The 27982-nt window shown below is 42.2% G+C and overlaps 1 protein-coding gene across 1 annotated transcript in view; it reads left to right on the plus strand.

The window, feature by feature from the left end:
* Nucleotides 1–304: 304 nt before the first annotated feature.
* LOC138656306 (scavenger receptor cysteine-rich domain-containing protein DMBT1-like) overlaps nucleotides 305–27982 on the plus strand; it is a 47840-nt gene continuing 20162 nt past the window's right edge. Inside the window, exons 1-7 of the mRNA XM_069743671.1 lie at nucleotides 305–391; nucleotides 2047–2350; nucleotides 4078–4401; nucleotides 6037–6360; nucleotides 18911–18963; nucleotides 21091–21388; nucleotides 23117–23440. Of these exons, the coding sequence (XP_069599772.1) occupies nucleotides 305–391; nucleotides 2047–2350; nucleotides 4078–4401; nucleotides 6037–6360; nucleotides 18911–18963; nucleotides 21091–21388; nucleotides 23117–23440 (1714 nt within the window). The remainder of the gene's footprint in view (nucleotides 392–2046; nucleotides 2351–4077; nucleotides 4402–6036; nucleotides 6361–18910; nucleotides 18964–21090; nucleotides 21389–23116; nucleotides 23441–27982) is intronic.

Genomic DNA, 27982 nt, shown 5'->3' on the forward strand with positions numbered 1-27982 from the left:
GTCAGGTTCCCTTTAAGATAATTTATAATACATTGTTTTTAGAAATGACCATTCTCCTTTTTTTTAGGTTCAGGTTCAGACTTGTCAATAAGACTGGTAAATGGCAATGGTCAATGTAACGGTCGTGTAGAAATCCTCTATAATGGAGCATGGGGAACTGTGTGTGATGATTATTGGGATATTAATGCTGCACAAGTTGTATGCCGTCAGTTAAATTGTGGCCAAGCACTTGCAATTAATGGCAGTGCTGCATTTGGCCAAGGACAAGGAGTAATTGTATTGGATGATGTGCAATGCACCGGCAATGAACAACACGTATGGGACTGTCTACACCAACCATTTACAGTGCATAACTGTGGACATAATGAAGATGCTGGAGTCGTCTGCTCAGGTATATTTTTGAAATGATGAAATCTTATACAATCATCTGATATCATATGTTGTTTGCATAGATGTTCAAGTAATCCACATTTCATATTTTCTACTACTAAGGGAAACTCAAACAATAAATAGTTTTTATAAGAAAATCTTAAAGGACTGGAGGTACTTTGGTTCCTTCCCCATTAAGTCCAAAATGTTAAGAGGTTCTATGTGGTAGTAGGATGCCTTTGTGAAGTCATTGACACAACAATAATAAGATGCTGATGGGTTTCTGTTACAGGGCTTTATTCCACATATTAATTATTAATGTAATGTTTGACTAACAATAACCAATATTTGGCTAATATTAGATTAGGAAATGTGTCCTCCTGCCTGCACCAGAATATTAGCACAAACTATTTAGATTAGTTAATGTGGTCTCCTGCGTACACCACAATAATAGAGCAGAAGATTTAGTGTCTGGAATAAACTGTTGTCAGAAAGGATTCAGATTAAAAAATGTAGGCTGGTGTCTGGACCACACTATTAGCTAAAAGGATTTAGATTCTGAAATGTGACGACAAGCCTGCAAGACAGTATTAGCACAAATAATTTAGATATAGAAATGTGACCTCCTTTCTGTTCAACAAAATCTTAGCCCAAACAAGTTTGATTAGGAAATGTGACATCCTGCTGGCACCACAATATTAGCCCAAAAGATCATGATTGGGAAATGTGGCTTTCTGCCTACAGCACAATATTAGCCCAAACTATTTTCATTAGCAAATCTGGCCTCCTGCCTACACCACAATGTTAGTGCAAACGATTTTGAATAGGAAATGTAGCCTCCTTCCTGCACCAAAATATTAATCCAATTAATTGTGATTAGGAAATGTGGCACCCTGCCTGCACCACACTATTAGCACAATCATTTTAGATGAAGAAAGGTTGATTTTACACAGGATCCAATATAGCTGAAGAAACTGACACTAAACTGCATTTCTAACTATCTGAAAACTTGCAGCAGCCACTGTAGCAGCCTCTCTGTATTGTGACACTGACAAAATCATGCCAACAAAACAACATATCCGCTTTTTATAAGGAGAGGGTCATGTGATTTTTGCAACCAATTACAGAAGCCCTTGTGTCTGGACATTGTGGAAGGTATTTGTTGTGTGATCGTCTGCCAGAATCTACACACATTAAGTTAACATAAAGAGAAAAAATTAAAAAAGAAAAACAGTCTGCCGTTCCTCTGACCTCTCCACACTAAATCCCCTCATTAAAGACCCCCCTGCTCAACATACAGCACCGCTATCCTAACCAAAGTCCTAACAAAAGCATTAGTGGAAACCCAATCATTTACTGAACTGTTCCCGAATTCTGCTGACTTTAAGGGAAAATGCTCTTAAATCCGTGCACAAATCCAAATGAGCTATGTTCGTGCCAAATTTGAGATTGCTGAAAGTTTTCCGGATAAGTCCGCTCATCACTATTTATAAAGAATTTTTTTAACATGTATTTAGGTTTTAAACACTACAAAGGGCTGAATAGGCAGGGTATTTAGTAACAATAATACAAATGCTTTATAGGGGACCTGTCAGGTTCCCTTTAAGATAATTTATAATACATTGTTTTTAGAAATGACCATTCTCCTTTTTTTTAGGTTCAGGTTCAGACTTGTCAATAAGACTGGTAAATGGCAATGGTCAATGTAACGGTCATGTAGAAATCCTCTATAATGGAGCATGGGGAACTGTGTGTGATGATTATTGGGATATTAATGCTGCACAAGTTGTATGCCGTCAGTTAAATTGTGGCCAAGCTCTTGCATTTAATGGCAGTGCTGCATTTGGCCAAGGACAAGGAGTAATTGTATTGGATGATGTGCAATGCACCGGCAATGAACAACACGTATGGGACTGTCTACACCAACCATTTACAGTGCATAACTGTGGACATAATGAAGATGCTGGAGTCGTCTGCTCAGGTATATTTTCGAAATTATGAAATCATATACAATCATCAGATATCATATGCTGTTTGCATAGATGTTCAAGTAATCCACATTTCATATTTTCTACTACTAAGGGAAACCCAAACAATAAATAGTTTTTATAAGAAAATCTTAAAGGACTGGAGGTACTTTGGTTCCTTCCCCATTAAGTCCAAAACGTTAAGAGGTTTTATGTGGTAGTAGGATGCCTTTGTGAAGTCATTGACACAACAATAATAAGATGCTGATGGGTTTCTGTTACAGGGCTTTATTCCACATAATTATTAGTGTAATGTTTGACTAACAATAACCAATATTTGGTTAATATTAGATTAGGAAATGTGTCCTCCTGCCTGCACCAGAATATTAGCACAAACTATTTAGATTAGAAAATGTGGCCTCCTATTAGCACAAACGATATAGATTAGGAAATGTGGTCTTCTGCCTGCACCAGAATATTCGCACAAACTATTTAGATTAGGAAATGTGGCCTCCTGCGTACACCACAATAATAGAGCAGAAGATTTATTGTGTCTGGAATAAACTGTTGTCAGAAAGGATTCAGATTAAAAAATGTAGGCTGGTGTCTGGACCACACTATTAGCTAAAAGGATTTAGATTCTGAAATGTGATGACAAGCCTGCAAGACAGTATTAGCACAAATAATTTAGATAAAGAAATGTGACCTCCTTTCTGCACCACAAAATCTTAGCCCAAACAAGTTTGATTAGGAAATGTGACATCCTGCTGGCACCACAATATTAGCCCAAAAGATCATGATTGGGAAATGTGGCTTTCTGCCTGCACCACAATATTAGCCCAAACTATTTTCATTAGGAAATCTGGCCTCCTGCCTACACCACAATGTTAGTGCAAACAATTTTGAATAGGAAATGTAGCCTCCTTCCTGCACCAAAATATTAATCCAATTAATTGTGATTAGGAAATGTGGCACCCTGCCTGCACCACACTATTAGCACAATCATTTTAGATGAAGGAAGGTTGATTTTACACAGGATCCAATATAGCTGAAGAAACTGACACTAAACTGCATTTCTAACTATCTGAAAACTTGCAGCAGCCACTGTAGCAGCCTCTCTGTACTGTTACACTGACAAAATCATGCCACCAAAACAACATATCCGCTTTTTTATAAGGAGAGGGTTATGTGATTTTTGCAACCAATTGCAGAAGCCCTTGTGTCTGGACATTGTGGAAGGTATTTGTGGTGTGATTGTCTGCCAGAATCTACACACATTAAGTTAACATAAAGAGAAAAAATTAAAAAAGAAAAACAGTCCGCCATTCCTCTGACCTCTCCACACTAAATCCCCTCATTAAAGACTCCCCCGCTCAAAATACAGCACCACTATCCTAGCCAAATTCCTAACAAAAGCATTAGTGGAAACACAATCATTTACTAAACTGTTCCTGAATTCTGCTGACTTTAAGGGAAAATGCTCTTAAATCCGTGCACAAATCCAAATGAGCTATGTTCGTGCCAAATTTGAGATTGCTGAAAGTTTTTCGGATAAGTCCGCTTATCACTATTTATAAAGAATTTTTTTAACATGTATTTAGGTTTTAAACACTACAAAGGGCTGAATAGGCAGGGTATTTAGTAACAATAATACAAATGCTTTATAGGGGACCTGTCAGGTTCCCTTTAAGATAATTTATAATACATTGTTTTTAGAAATGACCATTCTCCTTTTTTTTAGGTTCAGGTTCAGACTTGTCAATAAGACTGGTAAATGGCAATGGTCAATGTAACGGTCGTGTAGAAATCCTCTATAATGGAGCATGGGGAACTGTGTGTGATGATTATTGGGATATTAATGCTGCACAAGTTGTATGCCGTCAGTTAAATTGTGGCCAAGCACTTGCATTTAATGGCAGTGCTGCATTTGGCCAAGGACAAGGAGTAATTGTATTGGATGATGTGCAATGCACCGGCAATGAACAACACGTATGGGACTGTCTACACCAACCATTTACAGTGCATAACTGTGGACATAATGAAGATGCTGGAGTCGTCTGCTCAGGTATATTTTTGAAATGATGAAATCTTATACAATCATCTGATATCATATGTTGTTTGCATAGATGTTCAAGTAATCCACATTTCATATTTTCTACTACTAAGGGAAACTCAAACAATAAATAGTTTTTATAAGAAAATCTTAAAGGACTGGAGGTACTTTGATTCCTTCCCCATTAAGTCCAAAATGTTAAGAGGTTCTATGTGGTAGTAGGATGCCTTTGTGAAGTCATTGACACAACAATAATAAGATGCTGATGGGTTTCTGTTACAGGGCTTTATTCCACATATTAATTATTAATGTAATGTTTGACTAACAATAACCAATATTTGGCTAATATTAGATTAGGAAATGTGTCCTCCTGCCTGCACCAGAATATTAGCACAAACTATTTAGATTAGTTAATGTGGTCTCCTGCGTACACCACAATAATAGAGCAGAAGATTTAGTGTCTGGAATAAACTGTTGTCAGAAAGGATTCAGATTAAAAAATGTAGGCTGGTGTCTGGACCACACTATTAGCTAAAAGTATTTAGATTCTGAAATGTGATGACAAGCCTGCAAGACAGTATTAGCACAAATAATTTAGATATAGAAATGTGACCTCCTTTCTGTTCAACAAAATCTTAGCCCAAACAAGTTTGATTAGGAAATGTGACATCCTGCTGGCACCACAATATTAGCCCAAAAGATCATGATTGGGAAATGTGGCTTTCTGCCTACAGCACAATATTAGCCCAAACTATTTTCATTAGCAAATCTGGCCTCCTGCCTACACCACAATGTTAGTGCAAACGATTTTGAATAGGAAATGTAGCCTCCTTCCTGCACCAAAATATTAATCCAATTAATTGTGATTAGGAAATGTGGCACCCTGCCTGCACCACACTATTAGCACAATCATTTTAGATGAAGAAAGGTTGATTTTACACAGGATCCAATATAGCTGAAGAAACTGACACTAAACTGCATTTCTAACTATCTGAAAACTTGCAGCAGCCACTGTAGCAGCCTCTCTGTATTGTGACACTGACAAAATCATGCCAACAAAACAACATATCCGCTTTTTATAAGGAGAGGGTCATGTGATTTTTGCAACCAATTACAGAAGCCCTTGTGTCTGGACATTGTGGAAGGTATTTGTTGTGTGATCGTCTGCCAGAATCTACACACATTAAGTTAACATAAAGAGAAAAAATTAAAAAAGAAAAACAGTCTGCCGTTCCTCTGACCTCTCCACACTAAATCCCCTCATTAAAGACCCCCCTGCTCAACATACAGCACCGCTATCCTAACCAAAGTCCTAACAAAAGCATTAGTGGAAACCCAATCATTTACTGAACTGTTCCCGAATTCTGCTGACTTTAAGGGAAAATGCTCTTAAATCCGTGCACAAATCCAAATGAGCTATGTTCGTGCCAAATTTGAGATTGCTGAAAGTTTTCCGGATAAGTCCGCTCATCACTATTTATAAAGAATTTTTTTAACATGTATTTAGGTTTTAAACACTACAAAGGGCTGAATAGGCAGGGTATTTAGTAACAATAATACAAATGCTTTATAGGGGACCTGTCAGGTTCCCTTTAAGATAATTTATAATACATTGTTTTTAGAAATGACCATTCTCCTTTTTTTTAGGTTCAGGTTCAGACTTGTCAATAAGACTGGTAAATGGCAATGGTCAATGTAACGGTCGTGTAGAAATCCTCTATAATGGAGCATGGGGAACTGTGTGTGATGATTATTGGGATATTAATGCTGCACAAGTTGTATGCCGTCAGTTAAATTGTGGCCAAGCTCTTGCATTTAATGGCAGTGCTGCATTTGGCCAAGGACAAGGAGTAATTGTATTGGATGATGTGCAATGCACCGGCAATGAACAACACGTATGGGACTGTCTACACCAACCATTTACAGTGCATAACTGTGGACATAATGAAGATGCTGGAGTCGTCTGCTCAGGTATATTTTCGAAATTATGAAATCATATACAATCATCAGATATCATATGCTGTTTGCATAGATGTTCAAGTAATCCACATTTCATATTTTCTACTACTAAGGGAAACCCAAACAATAAATAGTTTTTATAAGAAAATCTTAAAGGACTGGAGGTACTTTGGTTCCTTCCCCATTAAGTCCAAAACGTTAAGAGGTTTTATGTGGTAGTAGGATGCCTTTGTGAAGTCATTGACACAACAATAATAAGATGCTGATGGGTTTCTGTTACAGGGCTTTATTCCACATAATTATTAGTGTAATGTTTGACTAACAATAACCAATATTTGGTTAATATTAGATTAGGAAATGTGTCCTCCTGCCTGCACCAGAATATTAGCACAAACTATTTAGATTAGAAAATGTGGCCTCCTATTAGCACAAACGATATAGATTAGGAAATGTGGTCTTCTGCCTGCACCAGAATATTCGCACAAACTATTTAGATTAGGAAATGTGGCCTCCTGCGTACACCACAATAATAGAGCAGAAGATTTATTGTGTCTGGAATAAACTGTTGTCAGAAAGGATTCAGATTAAAAAATGTAGGCTGGTGTCTGGACCACACTATTAGCTAAAAGGATTTAGATTCTGAAATGTGATGACAAGCCTGCAAGACAGTATTAGCACAAATAATTTAGATAAAGAAATGTGACCTCCTTTCTGCACCACAAAATCTTAGCCCAAACAAGTTTGATTAGGAAATGTGACATCCTGCTGGCACCACAATATTAGCCCAAAAGATCATGATTGGGAAATGTGGCTTTCTGCCTGCACCACAATATTAGCCCAAACTATTTTCATTAGGAAATCTGGCCTCCTGCCTACACCACAATGTTAGTGCAAACAATTTTGAATAGGAAATGTAGCCTCCTTCCTGCACCAAAATATTAATCCAATTAATTGTGATTAGGAAATGTGGCACCCTGCCTGCACCACACTATTAGCACAATCATTTTAGATGAAGGAAGGTTGATTTTACACAGGATCCAATATAGCTGAAGAAACTGACACTAAACTGCATTTCTAACTATCTGAAAACTTGCAGCAGCCACTGTAGCAGCCTCTCTGTACTGTTACACTGACAAAATCATGCCACCAAAACAACATATCCGCTTTTTTATAAGGAGAGGGTTATGTGATTTTTGCAACCAATTGCAGAAGCCCTTGTGTCTGGACATTGTGGAAGGTATTGTGGTGTGATTGTCTGCCAGAATCTACACACATTAAGTTAACATAAAGAGAAAAAATTAAAAAAGAAAAACAGTCCGCCATTCCTCTGACCTCTCCACACTAAATCCCCTCATTAAAGATTTCCCCGCTCAAAATACAGCACCACTATCCTAGCCAAATTCCTACCAAAAGCATTAGTGGAAACACAATCATTTACTAAACTGTTCCTGAATTCTGCTGACTTTAAGGGAAAATGCTCTTAAATCCGTGCACAAATCCAAATGAGCTATGTTCGTGCCAAATTTGAGAGTGCTGAAAGTTTTTCGGATAAGTTCGCTTATCACTATTTATAAAGAATTTTTTTAACATGTATTTAGGTTTTAAACACTACAAAGGGCTGAATAGGCAGGGTATTTAGTAACAATAATACAAATGCTTTATAGGGGACCTGTCAGGTTCCCTTTAAGATAATTTATAATACATTGTTTTTAGAAATGACCATTCTCCTTTTTTTTAGGTTCAGGTTCAGACTTGTCAATAAGACTGGTAAATGGCAATGGTCAATGTAACGGTCGTGTAGAAATCCTCTATAATGGAGCATGGGGAACTGTGTGTGATGATTATTGGGATATTAATGCTGCACAAGTTGTATGCCGTCAGTTAAATTGTGGCCAATCACTTGCATTTAATGGCAGTGCTGCATTTGGCCAAGGACAAGGAGTAATTGTATTGGATGATGTGCAATGCACCGGCAATGAACAACACGTATGGGACTGTCTACACCAACCATTTACAGTGCATAACTGTGGACATAATGAAGATGCTGGAGTCGTCTGCTCAGGTATATTTTTGAAATGATGAAATCTTATACAATCATCTGATATCATATGTTGTTTGCATAGATGTTCAAGTAATCCACATTTCATATTTTCTACTACTAAGGGAAACTCAAACAATAAATAGTTTTTATAAGAAAATCTTAAAGGACTGGAGGTACTTTGGTTCCTTCCCCATTAAGTCCAAAATGTTAAGAGGTTCTATGTGGTAGTAGGATGCCTTTGTGAAGTCATTGACACAACAATAATAAGATGCTGATGGGTTTCTGTTACAGGGCTTTATTCCACATATTAATTATTAATGTAATGTTTGACTAACAATAACCAATATTTGGCTAATATTAGATTAGGAAATGTGTCCTCCTGCCTGCACCAGAATATTAGCACAAACTATTTAGATTAGAAAATGTGGCCTCCTATTAGCACAAACGATATAGATTAGGAAATGTGGTCTTCTGCCTGCACCAGAATATTCGCACAAACTATTTAGATTGGGAAATGTGGCCTCCTGCGTACACCACAAAAATAGAGCAGAAGATTTATTGTGTCTGGAATAAACTGTTGTCAGAAAGGATTCAGATTAAAAAATGTAGGCTGGTGTCTGGACCACACTATTAGCTAAAAGGATTTAGATTCTGAAATGTGATGACAAGCCTGCAAGACAGTATTAGCACAAATAATTTAGATAAAGAAATGTGACCTCCTTTCTGCACCACAAAATCTTAGCCCAAACAAGTTTGATTAGGAAATGTGACATCCTGCTGGCACCACAATATTAGCCCAAAAGATCATGATTGGGAAATGTGGCTTTCTGCCTGCACCACAATATTAGCCCAAACTATTTTCATTAGGAAATCTGGCCTCCTGCCTACGCCACAATGTTAGTGCAAACGATTTTGAATAGGAAATGTAGCCTCCTTCCTGCACCAAAATATTAATCCAATTAATTGTGATTAGGAAATGTGGCGCCCTGCCTTCACCACACTATTAGCACAATCATTTTAGATGAAGGAAGGTTGATTTTACACAGGATCCAATATAGCTGAAGAAACTGACACTAAACTGCATTTCTAACTATCTGAAAACTTGCAGCAGCCACTGTAGCAGCCTCTCTGTACTGTTACACTGACAAAATCATGCCAACAAAAACACATATCCGCTTTTTTATAAGGAGAGGGTCATGTGATTTTTGCAACCAATTACAGAAGCCCTTGTGTCTGGACATTATGGAAGGTATTTGTGGTGTGATCGTCTGCCAGAATCTACACACATTAAGTTAACATAAAGAGAAAAAATTAAAAAAGAAAAACAGTCCGCCGTTCCTCTGACCTCTCCACACTAAATCCCCTCATTAAAGACCCCCCCCCGCTCAACATACAGCACCACTATCCTATCCAAAGTCCTAACAAAAGCATTAGTGGAAACACAATCATTTACTGAACTGTTCCTGAATTCTGCTGACTTTAAGGGAAAATGCTCTTAAATCCGTGCACAAATCCAAATGAGCTATGTTCGTGCCAAATTTGAGATTGCTGAAAGTTTTCCGGATAAGTCCGCTCATCACTATTTATAAAGAATTTTTTTAACATGTATTTAGGTTTTAAACACTACAAAGGGCTGAATAGGCAGGGTATTTAGTAACAATAATGCAAATGCTTTATAGGGGACCTGTCAGGTTCCCTTTAAGATAATTTATAATACATTGTTTTTAGAAATGACCATTCTCCTTTTTTTTAGGTTCAGGTTCAGACTTGTCAATAAGACTGGTAAAGGGCAATGGTCAATGTAACGGTCGTGTAGAAATCCTCTATAATGGAGCATGGGGAACTGTGTGTGATGATTATTGGGATATTAATGCTGCACAAGTTGTATGCCGTCAGTTAAATTGTGGCCAAGCTCTTGCATTTAATGGCAGTGCTGCATTTGGCCAAGGACAAGGAGTAATTGTATTGGATGATGTGCAATGCACCGGCAATGAACAACACGTATGGGACTGTCTACACCAACCATTTACAGTGCATAACTGTGGACATAATGAAGATGCTGGAGTCGTCTGCTCAGGTATATTTTCGAAATTATGAAATCATATACAATCATCAGATATCATATGCTGTTTGCATAGATGTTCAAGTAATCCACATTTCATATTTTCTACTACTAAGGGAAACTCAAACAATAAATAGTTTTTATAAGAAAATCTTAAAGGACTGGAGGTACTTTGGTTCCCTCCCCATTAAGTTCAAAACGTTAAGAGGTTTTATGTGGTAGTAGGATGCCTTTGTGAAGTCATTGACACAACAATAATAAGATGCTGATGGGTTTCTGTTACAGGGCTTTATTCCACATATTAATTATTAATGTAATGTTTGACTAACAATAACCAATATTTGGTTAATATTAGATTAGGAAATGTGTCCTCCTGCCTGCACCAGAATATTAGCACAAACTATTTAGATTAGAAAATGTGGCCTCCTATTAGCACAAACGATATAGATTAGGAAATGTGGTCTTCTGCCTGCACCAGAATATTCGCACAAACTATTTAGATTAGGAAATGTGGCCTCCTGCGTACACCACAATAATAGAGCAGAAGATTTATTGTGTCTGGAATAAACTGTTGTCAGAAAGGATTCAGATTAAAAAATGTAGGCTGGTGTCTGGACCACACTATTAGCTAAAAGGATTTAGATTCTGAAATGTGATGACAAGCCTGCAAGACAGTATTAGCACAAATAATTTAGATAAAGAAATGTGACCTCCTTTCTGCACCACAAAATCTTAGCCCAAACAAGTTTGATTAGGAAATGTGACATCCTGCTGGCACCACAATATTAGCCCAAAAGATCATGATTGGGAAATGTGGCTTTCTGCCTGCACCACAATATTAGCCCAAACTATTTTCATTAGGAAATCTGGCCTCCTGCCTACGCCACAATGTTAGTGCAAACGATTTTGAATAGGAAATGTAGCCTCCTTCCTGCACCAAAATATTAATCCAATTAATTGTGATTAGGAAATGTGGCGCCCTGCTTTCACCACACTATTACCACAATCATTTTAGATGAAGGAAGGTTGATTTTACACAGGATCCAATGTAGCTGAAGAAACTGACACTAAACTGCATTTCTAACTATCTGAAAACTTGCAGCAGCCACTGTAGCAGCCTCTCTGTACTGTTACACTGACAAAATCATGCCACCAAAAACACATATCCGCTTTTTTATAAGGAGAGGGTCATGTGATTTTTGCAACCAATTACAGAAGCCCTTGTGTCTGGACATTGTGGAAGGTATTTGTGGTGTGATCGTCTGCCAGAATCTACACACATTAAGTTAACATAAAGAGAAAAAATTAAAAAAGAAAAACAGTCCGCCGTTCCTCTGACCTCTTCACACTAAATCCCCTCATTAAAGACCCCCCCCCCCCCCGCTCAACATACAGCACCACTATCCTATCCAAAGTCCTAACAAAAGCATTAGTGGAAACACAATCATTTACTGAACTGTTCCTGAATTCTGCTGACTTTAAGGGAAAATGCTCTTAAATCCGTGCACAAATCCAAATGAGCTATGTTCGTGCCAAATTTGAGATTGCTGAAAGTTTTCCGGATAAGTCAACTCATCACTATTTATAAAGAATTTTTTTTAACATGTATTTAGGTTTTAAACACTACAAAGGGCTGAATAGGCAGGGTATTTAGTAACAATAATACAAATGCTTTATAGGGGACCTGTCAGGTTCCCTTTAAGATAATTTATAATACATTGTTTTTAGAAATGACCGTTCTCCTTTTTTTTAGGTTCAGGTTCAGACTTGTCAATAAGACTGGTAAATGGCAATGGTCAATGTAACGGTCGTGTAGAAATCCTCTATAATGGAGCATGGGGAACTGTGTGTGATGATTATTGGGATATTAATGCTGCACAAGTTGTATGCCGTCAGTTAAATTGTGGCCAAGCTCTTGCATTTAATGGCAGTGCTGCATTTGGCCAAGGACAAGGAGTAATTGTATTGGATGATGTGCAATGCACCGGCAATGAACAACACGTATGGGACTGTCTACACCAACCATTTACAGTGCATAACTGTGGACATAATGAAGATGCTGGAGTCGTCTGCTCAGGTATATTTTCGAAATTATGAAATCATATACAATCATCAGATATCATATGCTGTTTGCATAGATGTTCAAGTAAACCACATTTCATATTTTCTACTACTAAGGGAAACTCAAACAATAAATAGTTTTTATAAGAAAATCTTAAAGGACTGGAGGTACTTTGGTTCCTTCCCCTTTGTGCCCAAAATGTTAAGAGGTTTTATGTGGTAGTAGGATGCCTTTGTGAAGTCATTGACACAACAATAATAAGATGCTGATGGGTTTCTGTTACAGGGCTTTATTCCACATATTAATTATTAATGTAATGTTTGACTAACAATAACCAATATTTGGCTAATATTAGATTAGGAAATGTGTCCTCCTGCCTGCACCAGAATATTAGCACAAACTATTTAGATTAGAAAATGTGGCCTCCTATTAGCACAAACGATATAGATTAGGAAATGTGGTCTTCTGCCTGCACCAGAATATTCGCACAAACTATTTAAATTAGGAAATGTGGCCTCCTGCGTACACCACAATAATAGAGCAGAAGATTTAGTGTGTCTGGAATAATCTGTTGTCAGAAAGGATTCAGATTAAAAAATATAGCCTGGTGTCTGGACCACACTAATAGCTAATAGGATTTAGATTCTGAAATGTGATGACAAGCCTGCAAGACAGTATTAGCACAAATAATTTAGATAAAGAAATGTGACCTCCTTTCTGCACCACAAAATCTTAGCCCAAACAAGTTTGATTAGGAAATGTGACATCCTGCTGGCACCACAATATTAGCCCAAAAGATCATGATTGGGAAATGTGGCTTTCTGCCTGCACTACAATATTAGCCCAAACTATTTTCATTAGGAAATCTGGCCTCCTGCCTACACCACAATGTTAGTGCAAACGATTTTGAATAGGAAATGTAGCTTTCTTCCTGCACCAAAATATTAATCCAATTGTGATAAGGAAATGTGGCACCCTGCCTGCACCACAATATTAGCACAATCATTTTAGATGAAGGAAGGTTGATTTTACACAGGATCCAATATAGCTGAAGAAACTGACACTAAACTGCATTTCTAACTATCTGAAAACTTGCAGCAGCCACTGTAGCAGCCTCTCTGTACTGTTACACTGACAAAATCATGCCACCAAAACAACATATCCGCTTTTTTATAAGGAGAGGGTCATGTGATTTTTGCAACCAATTACAGAAGCCCTTGTGTTAGGGGTCGAGTTCCCGCTTCTGCACAGGGGGAATCTCGGGCCGATTCTGCTGCGGTCTCCCATTCCTCTCCTGCCGCAGGTAAACCTGCTCAGCAGAAACGACGGTCCTTGCGTCTGGCTCAGTCTCACTCGGTGCTTAGGCTTGCTGTTGCTTCTCCAGCTTTTGCCATTAAAGCCAGTGCTGGGCAGCAGCGAGCGGGCTTCTCTGGGACTAAGTCCTTATTTGCACACACTGAGCATGCCCAGGGCAAGATCTCCCGTTGGAGATCGAGGGTCACATGCTCAGGCACTGCAGCACATCCCATTGGTCCTCTTGGCAGGTCCTGAAAGGGCAAAACTTCTGTAGCTACTTCCTGTGCTGCAACTATATAAACTGTGCATGACCGCACGGCCATGCGCTAGTGTACAATTGTATACGTGTGTTTGTTGTGAGTGCAAGTCGTTCATTAAATACCCCTACCCTATTGTATGACTGTTCGCGTATGGAGTATGGCTGCTATCTAGCGCCCGACTAACCACTCAACGTGTCACACACGTATCAGCGTCTATTGCTGTGACCGCCAGTGCGGCGCCACGCGCCAGTAGTGCGCTTCCTGACCCACGTCTGGGTTCTTAGTGGTGTCTGCCAGCACGGCACAGTTCGCACTTCGGTGCTCTAATTACTATAGTTGCCTAACACACCCAGTTGCGGTGTTGTGTCAGCAAGTGGTCTAATCGGACTTCAATCCTGTGTCTTGGGGTTGTGTTCGCTGACTCCTTGCTTGCACTCTTTAGTGCGGTATTGCGGACCTGTGGCTTTACCGGGTTCACTTCCACCGCCATATTACGCTGCCATTTACTAGCAGCAGGTTTTCACCTGCACGGTGGACCCCGGACTGCGAACGCATCTATTACATCTTTCTTGGTGCGTTCCGCCAGTCCTAACAGAACACTAGCGCCAGGGTCTGGCTAGTAAATGGCGGACGATCAGCGTTTACAGCGGTACATCCAGCAGCTGGAGGGAAGGTTGGCGGCTCTTGAGCGTTCAACCTCAGCTGTGGATGTCACTGCTGTCGCTGTTCAAGCTGCGAGTGTAACCGCAGCCAGTTTGTCCGCTGCCATCCCTGCTCCGACTTTATCCCATCTCCCGCTTCCTGACAAGTTTGCTGGCGACAGTAAACTATGTCGCGGATTCATGAGCCAGTGCTCCATACACCTTGAGCTCCTGGCGTCACGTTTCCCTACGGAACGGGCGAGAGTGGGATTTATCCTATCTCTCTTGTCGGGCAGGGCGTTGGAGTGGGCAACGCCACTTTGGGAGCGAGATGATCGTGTGGTACAGAGTGCTCCTCTCTTCCTGGACGCTCTGAAGTAGGTCTTTTTAGGACCTCGTGTTACCCACGATACCGCGCTCCAGTTGTTGACTATTACTCAGGGCTCGTCCGTGGTCAGCCAGTTTGCCATCCAGTTCCGGACTCTAGCTTCAGAGTTAGAGTGGCCAGACAAAGTTCTTATTCCGGTGTTCTGGAGGGGACTGGCAGACCACGTGAAGGACGCCTTGGCCACCAGGGAGATACCCGCCACACTGGAGGAGCTTATTTCTGTATCTACCCTCATCGACCTCCGTTTTCACGAGCGGAGGTTAGAGCGGACCCAGTGTAGGCAGAGGTTTCGGCTGGCTCCCACCTTCGCCAAACCTCTAGAATCTCCTGTCTTGGCGTCCGACTCCCATGAGGCCATGGAGGTTTCTCGAGCGGGACCTAAGTCTCAGGCCGCTTGAGTACTCATGGTTTGTAAAAACTGTCATCAACTAGGACATTACGCCAATAAATGTCCACGGCGGTCGGGAAACGATCGCGTCTAGTAACCATTGGGGGAGGTTCACTAGACACAGCTGCATTTTCCTCCAAACTGTCCTTTAAAGGGACAATCCTGTTAGGCTCCTCCACTCTATCAGTCGAGCTTTGTGTGGATTCAGGAGCAGAGGGAAACTTCATGTCCTCTGCTTTTGCTCTGCGCCACGCTATACCACTAGTCATGCTCGCCAAACCTGTTACAGTTAGAGTTGTGAATGGGGCGACACTTCCACTGCAAATCACACACCAGACAGTTCCATTCTCGCTGTCCATGTCCCCTTCCCACCAGGAGATTATTTCCCTTCTTGTTCTTCCCGAGGGAATGGATGAGATTTTGCTGGGAATACCCTGGCTCCGTTTCCACTCCCCACATATTGAGTGGTCATCAGGGAGAATATTGGGTTGGAGTAAGTCTTGTATGGGCAGGTGTGTGAGTGAGTGTGTACAGGTTTCTACTACCGAGGTACCCGCAGACCTTTCTTCTCTTCCCAAGTGCTATTGGTGCTATGCTGACGTATTCTCTAAAAAGGCTGCTGAGACTCTACTGCCTCATCGCCCCTACGACTGTCCTATTGACCTCTTGCCTGGAGCTGAACCTCCTCGGGGAAGGGTATATCCCCTCTCTCTCCCAGAGACGGAGGCTATGTCTCAATATATTCAGGAGAATTTGGCAAGAGGGTTCATTAGGAAGTCAGTGTCTCCTGCAGGGGCGGGATTCTTCTTCGTACAGAAGAAGAACGGGGAATTACGTCCTTGCATCGATTACAGGGGTCTTAATGCTATCACCATTACAAATAAGTACCCGTTGCCCCTGATATCTGAGCTCTTTGACAGGCTAAGGGGAGCGAAGGTTTTCACCAAACTAGATCTGCGGGGTGCCTACAACCTGATTCGCATCCGTGAGGGGGACGAATGGAAAACGGCTTTTAATACCAGGGATGGGCACTATGAGTACCTGGTGATGCCCTTCGGGCTCTGTAATGCCCCAGCCATTTTTCAGGACTTTGTCAACGATATCTTCCGGGATATGCTTTCCACCTCGGTTGTAGTCTATCTGGATGATATCCTCATCTTCTCTCCAGATATTGACTCCCACCGGAGAGATGTTGGCAGAGTCTTCGAACTCCTACGGGCGAATTCCCTTTATGCTAAGTTGGAGAAGTGTGTGTTTGAGCAGGAGTCCTTACCTTTCCTTGGCTATATCATCTCGGCCCAGGGATTGGCTATGGATCCTGCCAAACTACAGGCTGTGATGGACTGGCAGGAACCCCATTCTCTTAAAGCGGTGCAGCGCCTTATGGGGTTCATAAATTACTATCGCCAGTTCATCCCCCACTTCTCAACTTTGGTAGCTCCCTTGGTATCCCTCACCAAGAAGGGAGCGAATCCCAAATTGTGGTCGGAAGAGGTCTCCAAGGCCTTCACTTCTATAAAGTCCCATTTTGCTAGTGCTCCCATCTTACATTGTCCTGATGTGGATAAGCCATTCCTTATGGAGGTGGATGCCTCATCCGTTGGTGCTGGAGCAGTCCTCTATCAAAAGGATGCTCAAGGTCGGAAGCATCCATGCTTCTTCTTCTCAAAGACCTTCACACCAGCGGAGAGAAATTACTCCATCAGGGACAGGGAGTTGCTAGCAATGAAGTTGGCCTTTTCGGAGTGGAGACATCTTTTGGAAGGTGCTCGGTTTCCCTTCCAAGTCTTCACGGACCACAAAAATTTGGTCTATTTGCGTACAGCCCAGCGGCTGAATTCTCGTCAGGCTAGATGGTCCTTGTTTTTCTCCCGGTTTCACTTCACTCTCCATTATCTCGCCGGGGAGAAGAACATTCGTGCTGACGCTCTCTCTCGCTCCCTTGTGTCAACTGAGGAGGAGGAAGAGGAGCCTCGGCTTATTGTCCCTTCAGAGAGTCTGAGAACCGTAGCTCCGGTTTCGCTAGAGTCTGTGCCTCCGGGCAAGACTTTTGTTCCCATCAATTTGCGACCGGAGGTTCTCTCTTGGGCTCATTCGTCCAGAGTGGGTGGACACTTTGGGGCAAAGAGGACATCTGAGTTGCTGGCGAGAATGTACTGGTGGCCGCATATGGTTCGTGATGTTGGAGACTATGTCCGGGCATGTGTCTCCTGTGCCAAAAATAAGTCTCCTCGTCAACGGCCAGCTGGATTGTTATATCCTCTGCCGGTGGCAGACAGGCCCTGGGAGATGGTCGGGATGGACTTTGTGGTGGGTTTGCCCAAGTCTCGTGGCTGTACCATCATTTGGGTAATCACCGACCATTTTTCTAAAATGGTGCATTTGGTGCCGCTTCCTCGGCTACCTTCTGCACGGGCCTTGGCAGCGTTGTTTATTAAACACATCTTCACGGTATGCCGGACAAAATTGTCGGTGACCGGGGTCCCCAGTTTGCGTCTCGGTTCTGGAAAGAGCTTTGTCGTCTTCTCAGTATTGAGTTAAATCTCTCTTCGGCATATCATCCCGAGACGAATGGGTTGGTGGAGAGAACCAACCAGACCTTGGTCACATATCGGCGACATTTTGTCTCTGCTAGGCAAGATGACTGGGCATCTTTGCTACCGTGGGCGGAGTTTGCTCTTAACAATGCTGTAGCTGACTCCACTGGACAGACCCCATTCCTCCTTAACTATGGTCAGCATCCGCGGGTACCTGTGCCCATGCCCATGTCTTCCGCCGATTCCAGGGTGGCAGACTGGGCTGTGGAGGCACGGGACATTTGAGATCGCACTCAGGATGCCATTCGGGCTTCCAAGGAGAGAATGAGGTCCTCCGCCGACGCACATCGGCGCCCCGCTCCAACCTTTGCTCCTGGCGACTTAGTGTGGCTCTCCGCCCGTAACATCAGGCTGCGAGTTGAGTCTACTAAGTTCGCACCTCGCTACTTAGGTCCTTTTAAGGTCCACGAACAGGTTAATCCTGTGGTTTACCATCTAGCCCTTCCTCCACGCCTAGGTATCACCGACACTTTTCATGTGTCCCTCCTTAAGCCCGTGTACATGTCCCGGTTTTCGGAGTCATCTACTGGGACGTCGGGTTCGTCTACGGACGATTACGAGGTGAACGCTATCTTGGGGTACAAGGTGGTTCGTGGCAAAAAATTTTATTTGGTGGACTGGAGGGGTTACGGTCCTGAGGATAGCTCCTGGGAGCCTGCTGAGCACATTCGGGCTCCGCAGCTCATTGCTGCCTTCGAACGTAGCGAGGCCCAAGGAGGGGGGGGCCCTAGGAGGGGGGGGTAATGTTAGGGGTCGAGTTCCCGCTTCTGCACAGGGGGAATCTCGGGCCGCTTCTGCTGCGGTCTCCCATTCCTCTCCTGCCGCAGGTAAACCTGCTCAGCAGAGACGACGGTCCTTGCGTCTGACTCAGTCTCACTCGGTACTTAGGCTTGCTGTTGCTTCTCCAGCTTTTGCCATTAAAGCCAGTGCTGGGCAGCAGCGAGCGGGCTTCTCTGGGACTAAGTCCTTATTTGCACACACTGAGCATGCCCAGGGCAAGATCTCCCGTTGGAGATCGAGGGTCACATGGTCAGGCACTGCAGCACATCCCATTGGCCCTCTTGGCAGGTCCTGAAAGGGCAAAACTTCTGTAGCTACTTCCTGTGCTGCAACTATATAAACTGTGCATGAACGCACGGCCATGCGCTAGTGTACAATTGTATACGTGTGTTTGTTGTGAGTGCAAGTCGTTCATTAAATACCCCTATCCTATTGTATGACTGTTCGCGTATGGAGTATGGCTGCTATCTAGTGCCCGACTAACCACTCAACGTGTCACACACGTATCAGCATCTATTGCTGTGACCGCCAGTGCGGCGCCACGCGCCAGTAGTGCGCTTCCTGACCCACGTCTGGGTTCTTAGTGGTGTCTGCCAGCACGGCACAGTTCGCACTTCGGTGCTCTAATTACTATAGTTGCTTAACACCCAGTTGCGGTGTTGTGTCAGCAAGTGGTCTAATCAGACTTCAATCCTGTGTCTTGGGGTTGTGTTCGCTGACTCCTTGCTTGCACTCTTTAGTGCGGTATTGCGGACCTGTGGCTTTACCGGGTTCACTTCCACCACCATATTATGCTGCCATTTACTAGCAGCAGGTTTTCACCTGCACGGTGGACCCCGGACTGCGAACGCATCTATTACATCTTTCTTGGTGCGTTCCGCCAGTCCTAACACCTTGTGTCTGGACATTGTGGAAGGTATTTGTGGTGTGATCATCTGCCAGAATCTACACACATTAAGTTAACATAAAGAGAAAAAATTAAAAAAGAAAAACAGTCCGCCGTTCCTCTGACCTCTCCACACTAAATCCCTTCATTAAAGACCCCCCCGCTCAACATACTGCACCACTATCCTAGCCAAAGTCCTAACAAAAGCATTAGTGGAAACACAATCATTTACAGAACTGTTCCCGAATTCTGCTGACTTTAAGGGAAAATGCTCTTAAATCTGTGCACAAATCCAAATGAGCTATGTTCGTGCCAAATTTGAGATTGCTGAAAGTTTTCCGGATAAGTCTGCTCATCACTAGTGTTGAGCATTCCGATACCGCAAGTATCGGGTATCGGCCGATACTTGCGGTATCGGAATTCCGATACCGAGATCCGATATTTTTGTGATATCGGGTATCGGTATCGGAAGTGTAAAATAAAGAATTAAAATAAAAAATATTGTTATATTCACCTCTCCGGCGGCCCCTGGACATCAGCGGGAGGATCCGGCGTCCGGCACGGCTTCTTTCTTCAAAATGCGCGCCTTCAGGACCTGTGGAATGACGTCCCGGCTTCTGATTGGTCGCGTGCCGCCCATGTGACCGCCACGCGACCAATCAGAAGCCGCGACGTCATTCCTCAGCTAAAGTCCTAGAATGAGCGCCTTCTAGGACCTGAGGAATGACGTCGCGGCTTCTGATTGGTCGCGTGGCGGTCACATGGGCGGCACGCGACCAATCAGAAGCCGGGACGTCATTCCACAGGTCCTGAAGGCGCGCATTTTGAAGAAAGAAGCCGTGCCGGACGCCGGATCCTCCCGCTGATGTCCAGGGGCCGCCGGAGAGGTGAATATAACAATATTTTTTATTTTAATTCTTTATTTTACACTTTAATATGGATCCCAGGGCCTGAAGGAGAGTTTCCTCTCCTTCAGACCCTGGGATCCATGAGGATACATTCCGATACTTGATGTCCCATTGACTTGTATTGGTATCGGATATCGGTATCGGCGATATCCGATATTTTTCGGGTATCGGCCGATACTATCCGATACCGATACTTTCAAGTATCGGACGGTATCGCTCAACACTACTCATCACTATTAAAAAATATATTTTTTAACATGTATTTAGGTTTTAAACACTACAAAGGGCTGAATAGGCAGGGTATTTAGTAACAATAATACAAATGCTTTATAGGGGACCTGTCAGGTTCCCTTTAAGATAATTTATAATACATTGTTTTTAGAAATGACCATTCTCCTTTTTTTTAGGTTCAGGTTCAGACTTGTCAATAAGACTGGTAAATGGCAATGGTCAATGTAACGGTCGTGTAGAAATCCTCTATAATGGAGCATGGGGAACTGTGTGTGATGATTATTGGGATATTAATGCTGCACAAGTTGTATGCCGTCAGTTAAATTGTGGCCAAGCTCTTGCATTTAATGGCAGTGCTGCATTTGGCCAAGGACAAGGAGTAATTGTATTGGATGATGTGCAATGCACCGGCAATGAACAACACGTATGGGACTGTCTACACCAACCATTTACAGTGCATAACTGTGGACATAATGAAGATGCTGGAGTCGTCTGCTCAGGTATATTTTCGAAATTATGAAATCATATACAATCATCTGATATCATATGTTGTTTGCATAGATGTTCAAGTAATCCACATTTCATATTTTCCACTACTAAGGGAAACTCAAACAATAAATAGTTTTAATAAGAAAATCTTAAAGGACTGGAGGTACTTTGGTTCCTTCCCCATTAAGTCCAAAATGTTAAGAGGTTTTATGTGGTAGTAGGATGCCTTTGTGAAGTCATTGACACAACAATAATAAGATGCTGATCAGTTTCTGTTACAGTGCTTTATTCCACATATTAATTATTAATGTAATGTTTGACTAACAATAACCAATATTTGGCTAATATTAGATTAGGAAATGTGTCCTCCTGCCTACACCAGAATATTAGCACAAACTATTTAGATTAGAAAATGTGGCCTCCTATTAGCACAAACGATATAGATTAGGAAATGTGGTCTTCTGCCTGCATCAGAATATTCGCACAAACTATTTAGATTGGGAAATGTGGCCTCCTGCGTACACCACAATAATAGAGCAGAAGATTTAGTGTGTCTGGAATAAACTGTTGTCAGAAAGGATTCAGATTAAAAAATGTAGGCTGGTGTCTGGACCCTACTATTAGCTAAAAGGATTTAGATTCTGAAATGTGATGACAAGCCTGCAAGACAGTATTAGCACAAATAATTTAGATAAAGAAATGTGACCTCCTTTCTGCACCACAAAACCTTAGCCCAAACACGTTTGATTAGGAAATGTGACATCCTGCTGGCACCACAATATTAGCCCAAAAGATCATGATTGGGAAATGTGGCTTTCTGCCTGCACCACCATATTAGCCCAAACTATTTTCATTAGCAAATCTGGCCTCCTGCCTACACCACAATGTTAGTGTAAACGATTTTGAATAGGAAATGTAGCTTTCTTCCTGCACCAAAATATTAATACAATTGTGATAAGGAAATGTGGCACCCTGCCTGAACCACACTATTAACACAATAATTTTAGATGAAGGAAGGTTGATTTTACACAGGATCCAAGATAGCTGAAGAAACTGACACTAAACTGCATTTCTAACTATCTGAAAACTTGCAGCAGCCACTGTAGCAGCCTCTCTGTACTGTTACACTGACAAAATCATGCCACCAAAACAACATATCCGCTTTTTTATAAGGAGAGGGTCATGTGATTTTTGCAACCAATTACAGAAGCCCTTGTGTCTGGACATTGTGGAAGGTATTTGTGGTGTGATCATCTGCCAGAATCTACACACATTAAGTTAACATAAAGAGAAAAAATTAAAAAAGAAAAACAGTCCGCCGTTCCTCTGACCTCTCCACACAAAATCCCCTCATTAAAGACCCCCCCCCGCTCAACATACAGCACCACTATCCTAGCCAAAGTCCTAACAAAAGCATTAGTGGAAACACAATCATTTACTGAACCGTTCCCGAATTCTGCTGACTTTCAGGGAAAATGCTCTCAAATTCGTGCACAAATCCAAATGAGCTATGTTTGTGCCAAATTTGAGATTGCTGAAAGTTTTCCGGAAAAGTCTGCTCATCACTATTAAAAAAGAATTTTTTTAACATGTATTTAGGTTTTAAACACTACAAAGGGCTGAATAGGCAGGGTATTTAGTAACAATAATACAAATGCTTTATAGGGGACCTGTCAGGTTCCCTTTAAGATAATTTATAATACATTGTTTTTAGAAATGACCATTCTCCTTTTTTTTAGGTTCAGGTTCAGACTTGTCAATAAGACTGGTAAATGGCAATGGTCAATGTAACGGTCGTGTAGAAATCCTCTATAATGGAGCATGGGGAACTGTGTGTGATGATTATTGGGATATTAATGCTGCACAAGTTGTATGCCGTCAGTTAAATTGTGGCCAAGCTCTTGCATTTAATGGCAGTGCTGCATTTGGCCAAGGACAAGGAGTAATTGTATTGGATGATGTGCAATGCACCGGCAATGAACAACACGTATGGGACTGTCTACACCAACCATTTACAGTGCATAACTGTGGACATAATGAAGATGCTGGAGTCGTCTGCTCAGGTATATTTTTGAAATTATGAAATCATATACAATCATCTGATATCATATGTTGTTTGCATAGATGTTCAAGTAATCCACATTTCATATTTTCTACTACTAAGGGAAACTCAAAAAATAAATAGTTTTTATAAGAAAATCTTAAAGGACTGGAGGTACTTTGGTTCCTTCCCCATTAAGTCCAAAATGTTAAGAGGTTTTATGTGGTAGTAGGATGCCTTTGTGAAGTCATTGACACAACAATAATAAGATGCTGATGGGTTTCTGTTACAGGGCTTTATTCCACATATTAATTATTAATGTAATGTTTGACTAACTATAACCAATATTTGGCTAATATTAGATTATGAAATGTGTGCTCCTGCCTGCACCAGAAAATTAGCACAAACTATTGTGACACTGCTGAGGTGTTATGGAAGCCCAGGTTGCTTAGATAGCATCCTTCAGCTTGTCTGCATTGTTGGGTCTGGTGTCTCTCATCTTCCTCTTGACAATACCCTATAGATTCTCTATAAGATTAAGGTCAGGCGAGTTTCCTGGCCAATCAAACACAGTGATACTGTTGTTGGTAAACCAGGTATTGGTACTTTTGGCAGTGTGGACAGGTGCCAAGTCTTGCTGGATAATTAAATTTCCTTCTCCCAAAAGCTTGTCGGCAGAGGGAAGCATGAAGTGCATTAAAATTTCCTGTTAGATGGCTGCGCTGACTTTGGTCTTGATTTATTAAACACAGCAATGACACCCAAATACTATATCTAAAAATCTCCGGTGCTTTTTAAAAAAAATGATAATCCAATTATACTAAGATACCAGAGAGTCACCACATGTGCCAAAAGTGTAGTGAAACCACTAGGAAGGGCTAAAACCGTGCTCCAACCATAAACTGGACCAGAAATACCAATTTGTCAGGGGGTGACGAAGGAACTGTGATTCCGAAATGCGCGTCGGGGTGCACATTATCAAGTATTTGGCGGTCCTGAAATAAATTCCCCCATCTTTATAAGTAAGTGGCTTTTGATAGTATCTGCGTATAGCACATTATGCACTTTTTATTGAGCTTTTGATTCCCTTTCACTTGGTCTAATGTTCATAGTCACCTTATATGCACAATTTGTCATATTGATTTTCTAATACGATCACTTCTTGTGGCATGTGCAATCAGGGCTGCCACTAGGAATTTCAGGGCCCCATACTGTCAAACTTTTGGGGCCCCCTTGAAATTCCACCCAGGCTCCACCCCCAGTTCCACCTCCACCCTAGCGCTGCCTCCACCCCACGAACCTTCCACAGTTCCTCCACCCTCTCTTGGAAAAGCTCCACTTCTGGCGAATATCGGTCTGCACTTGGACCGCAGTGCATGGACCGGCCGCGGGTCTCTTGACCTGAACTCAGCAGCCTCACAGCATGTATGAATGAGGATGCTGGTCAGGAGATCGGCGTCCAGTCCAAGCACTGCTGTGGGAGTGCAGACCAATAGCCCCATTTCAAAAATTACACTGCCATAATAATAAAGATTAAAATAGATGAAATGTGGATTAAATCCACGCTGCTGCAACAAATAATGGATCCAGATATAATTGTAAGGTGTTCGGGTGGTTTATTCAACGCGTTTCGAAGCTCATGGCTTCTTCTTCAGGAAGTTTCCACACAAAGATATATCACCTTACACCTTACAATTATATCTGCAACCATTATTTGTCGCAGCAGCGCGGATTTAATCCACATTTCATCTATTTTAATGGTTCTGAGAGGTCGCAGCGCCAACCTGTGGATCTGCAGCAGCTGACAAATTACATGCCTGTACTGTGTACCACCAGGTGTGCAGTTCTCTCACAATTGATTAGAAGCAATCCTGGAGATAAGACCCTATTTGCACTTTTTTGTCTCCTATTTTTCTATACTAATAATAATAAAGATGTTTCCCGATCATATATACCAACTTGCTTCAATAATTTCCCACCCCCCTTCCAAACCCCAACCAAAACTTATAAGCTACTCGATTATCCTGAGCTGCTGCCTGTTATAATTGGGCATTTGGTTTTGCAGCAGGTCAGGATCATCCAGTAGCTTATACATTCCACTCGCCTCCCCCTGGGCCCTGTTGGATGCCACCCCCAGTCACCACTCGCCTTCCCTCATCAGCCTCACGATACCAGTACAGACACAGCCACAGTGAGCCACCTGAAGCCTCTTCTCACCGTAGACACTCACCCTGCTCGCCCGCCCTCCGCCTGATCTACCTTCCGCCTCCACCTGCTCATCCATCGCCCCCCAGTCAGAAGAACAGAACAGCAAAAGCGATGACCTCCAAGTCCACCCAACCTGAAACAGCGAGAAGGGGTTATACCACAGTGTCCACCGGATGGGGTCACACAGGGGAGAATGAGATACAGCTAATCACACGGGAGAGGATTAGATACACAGCTCAGCAGACAGTATCACATGGGAGAGGATGAGATACAGCTCACCAGACAGTATCACATAGGATAGGATTAGATACACAGCTCAGCAGACAGTATCACATGGGATATAATGAGATACAGCTCAGCAGACAGTATCACATAGGATAGGATTAGATACACAGCTCAGCAGACAGTATCACAGGATAAGATTACATACACAGCTCAACAGTCAGTATCACACAGGATAGGATTAGATACACAGCTCAGCAGGCAGTATAACACAGAATAGGATTAGATAAAGAGCTCAGCAGACAGTATCACACAGGATAGGATTAGATACACGGCTCAGCAGACAGTATCACACAGGATCGGATTAGATAAAGAGCTCAGCAGACGGTATCACACAGGATAGGATTAGATACACGGCTCAGCAGACAGTATCACACAGGATAAGATTAGATACAGCTCAGCAGGCAGTTTAACACAGGATAGGATTAGATACGGCTCAACAGACAGTAATACACAGGATAGGATTAGATACGGCTCAGCAGACAGTAATACACAGGATAGGATTAGATACACAGCTCAGCAGACGGCATCACACAGGATAGGATTAGATACAGCTCAGCAGACAATATTACATAGGATAGGATTAGATACAGCTCAGCAGACAGTAATACACAGGATAGGATTAGATACACAGCTCAGCAGACGGCATCACACAGGATAGGATTAGATACACAGCTCAGCACAGTATCACATAGGATAGGATTAGATACAGCTCAGCAGGCAGTATCACATAGGATAGGATTAGATACACGGCTCAGCACACAGTATAGGATTAGATATACTGCTCAGCAGACAGTATCACACAGGAGAGGATTACAAACAACTCAGCAGATGTGATCCCTGGAGAGACGCACCCTGCTCGTCCATCATCTGCAGTCCGCCCCGCGTGATACACCACATGCTGCTCTCTCTGCTCAGGAATGAGGAAGTGGAGCAGCATGTGATGTCAGGCAAGACCATGATGCACCTTGGCCGGCCGCAGCTTTTATAGGTACAGTGCCATTTTCCGTTCCCCGAATGCACTAACAATACTGCAGGTGTATCGTTAAAACACCACAGTGCTGTTATGCATATTGGGTTCGGAAGCCTTGAACAAAATGTCCAGGGGCCCGATGAGGAGAAGCAAAGAGAGGGGGGCCCGAGCTGCCAGCGTGTTCGGGCCCCCCTTTTTGCTCCTCATAACCGGGCCCCATACAGTAGTAAGGACTGTAATGCCCTGATGGCAGCCCTGTGTGCAATACACGGTCTCTCTTTTGATACTTATTTAGGCCATAGGGGTATAATACATAATACAAATTGACCTGCCTTATGAAATAATTTGATGTTTTGATATATTTCTTGATATGTGCACATGTAATATATTATATATATACATATTTATATGATTTTATTCTTTGTATATTTCAATGGTTTGTCTTTTGCTATTAAATAAAATATATGTATTTTAAAATATTCCCTGTCATTGGTATTTCTGGTCCAGTTTATGGTTGGAGCACGGTTTTAGCCTGACTTTGGTCTTGATAAAACACAGTGGACCTACACCAGCAGATGACATGGCTCCCCGGACCATCACTGATTGTGTAAACGTCACACTAGATCTCAAGCAGCTTGGATTGTGGCCTCTCCACTCTTCCTCCAGACTCTGGGACCTTGATTTCCAAATGAAGTGAAAAATGTACTTTCATTTGAAAAACAACACCTTGGACCACTGAGCAACAGTCCAGTTTTTTTTCTCCTTGTCCCAGGTAAGACGCTTCTGGTGTTGTCTCGTGGTCATCAGTGGCTTGACACAAGGAATGCGACACTTGTAGCCCATATCCTGGATATGTCTGTGTGTGGTAGCCCTTGAAGCAATGACCCCAGCAGCAGTCCACTCCTTGTGACTCTCCCTCAATTTTTTGAATAGCCTTTAAAATCCTTTCAAATTAAAATCCTTTCAAGGCTGTGGTTATCCCTATTGCTTGTGGACCTTTTTCTACCACTTTTTTTCCTTCCACTCAACTTTCCATTAATATGCTTGGATACAGCGCTCTGTGAACAGCCAGCTTCTTTAGCGATGACCTTGTGTGGCTTA

The sequence above is a fragment of the Ranitomeya imitator genome, unplaced genomic scaffold (genome assembly GCF_032444005.1).
Source record: "Ranitomeya imitator isolate aRanImi1 unplaced genomic scaffold, aRanImi1.pri SCAFFOLD_458, whole genome shotgun sequence".
Classification (NCBI taxonomy): domain Eukaryota; kingdom Metazoa; phylum Chordata; class Amphibia; order Anura; family Dendrobatidae; genus Ranitomeya; species Ranitomeya imitator.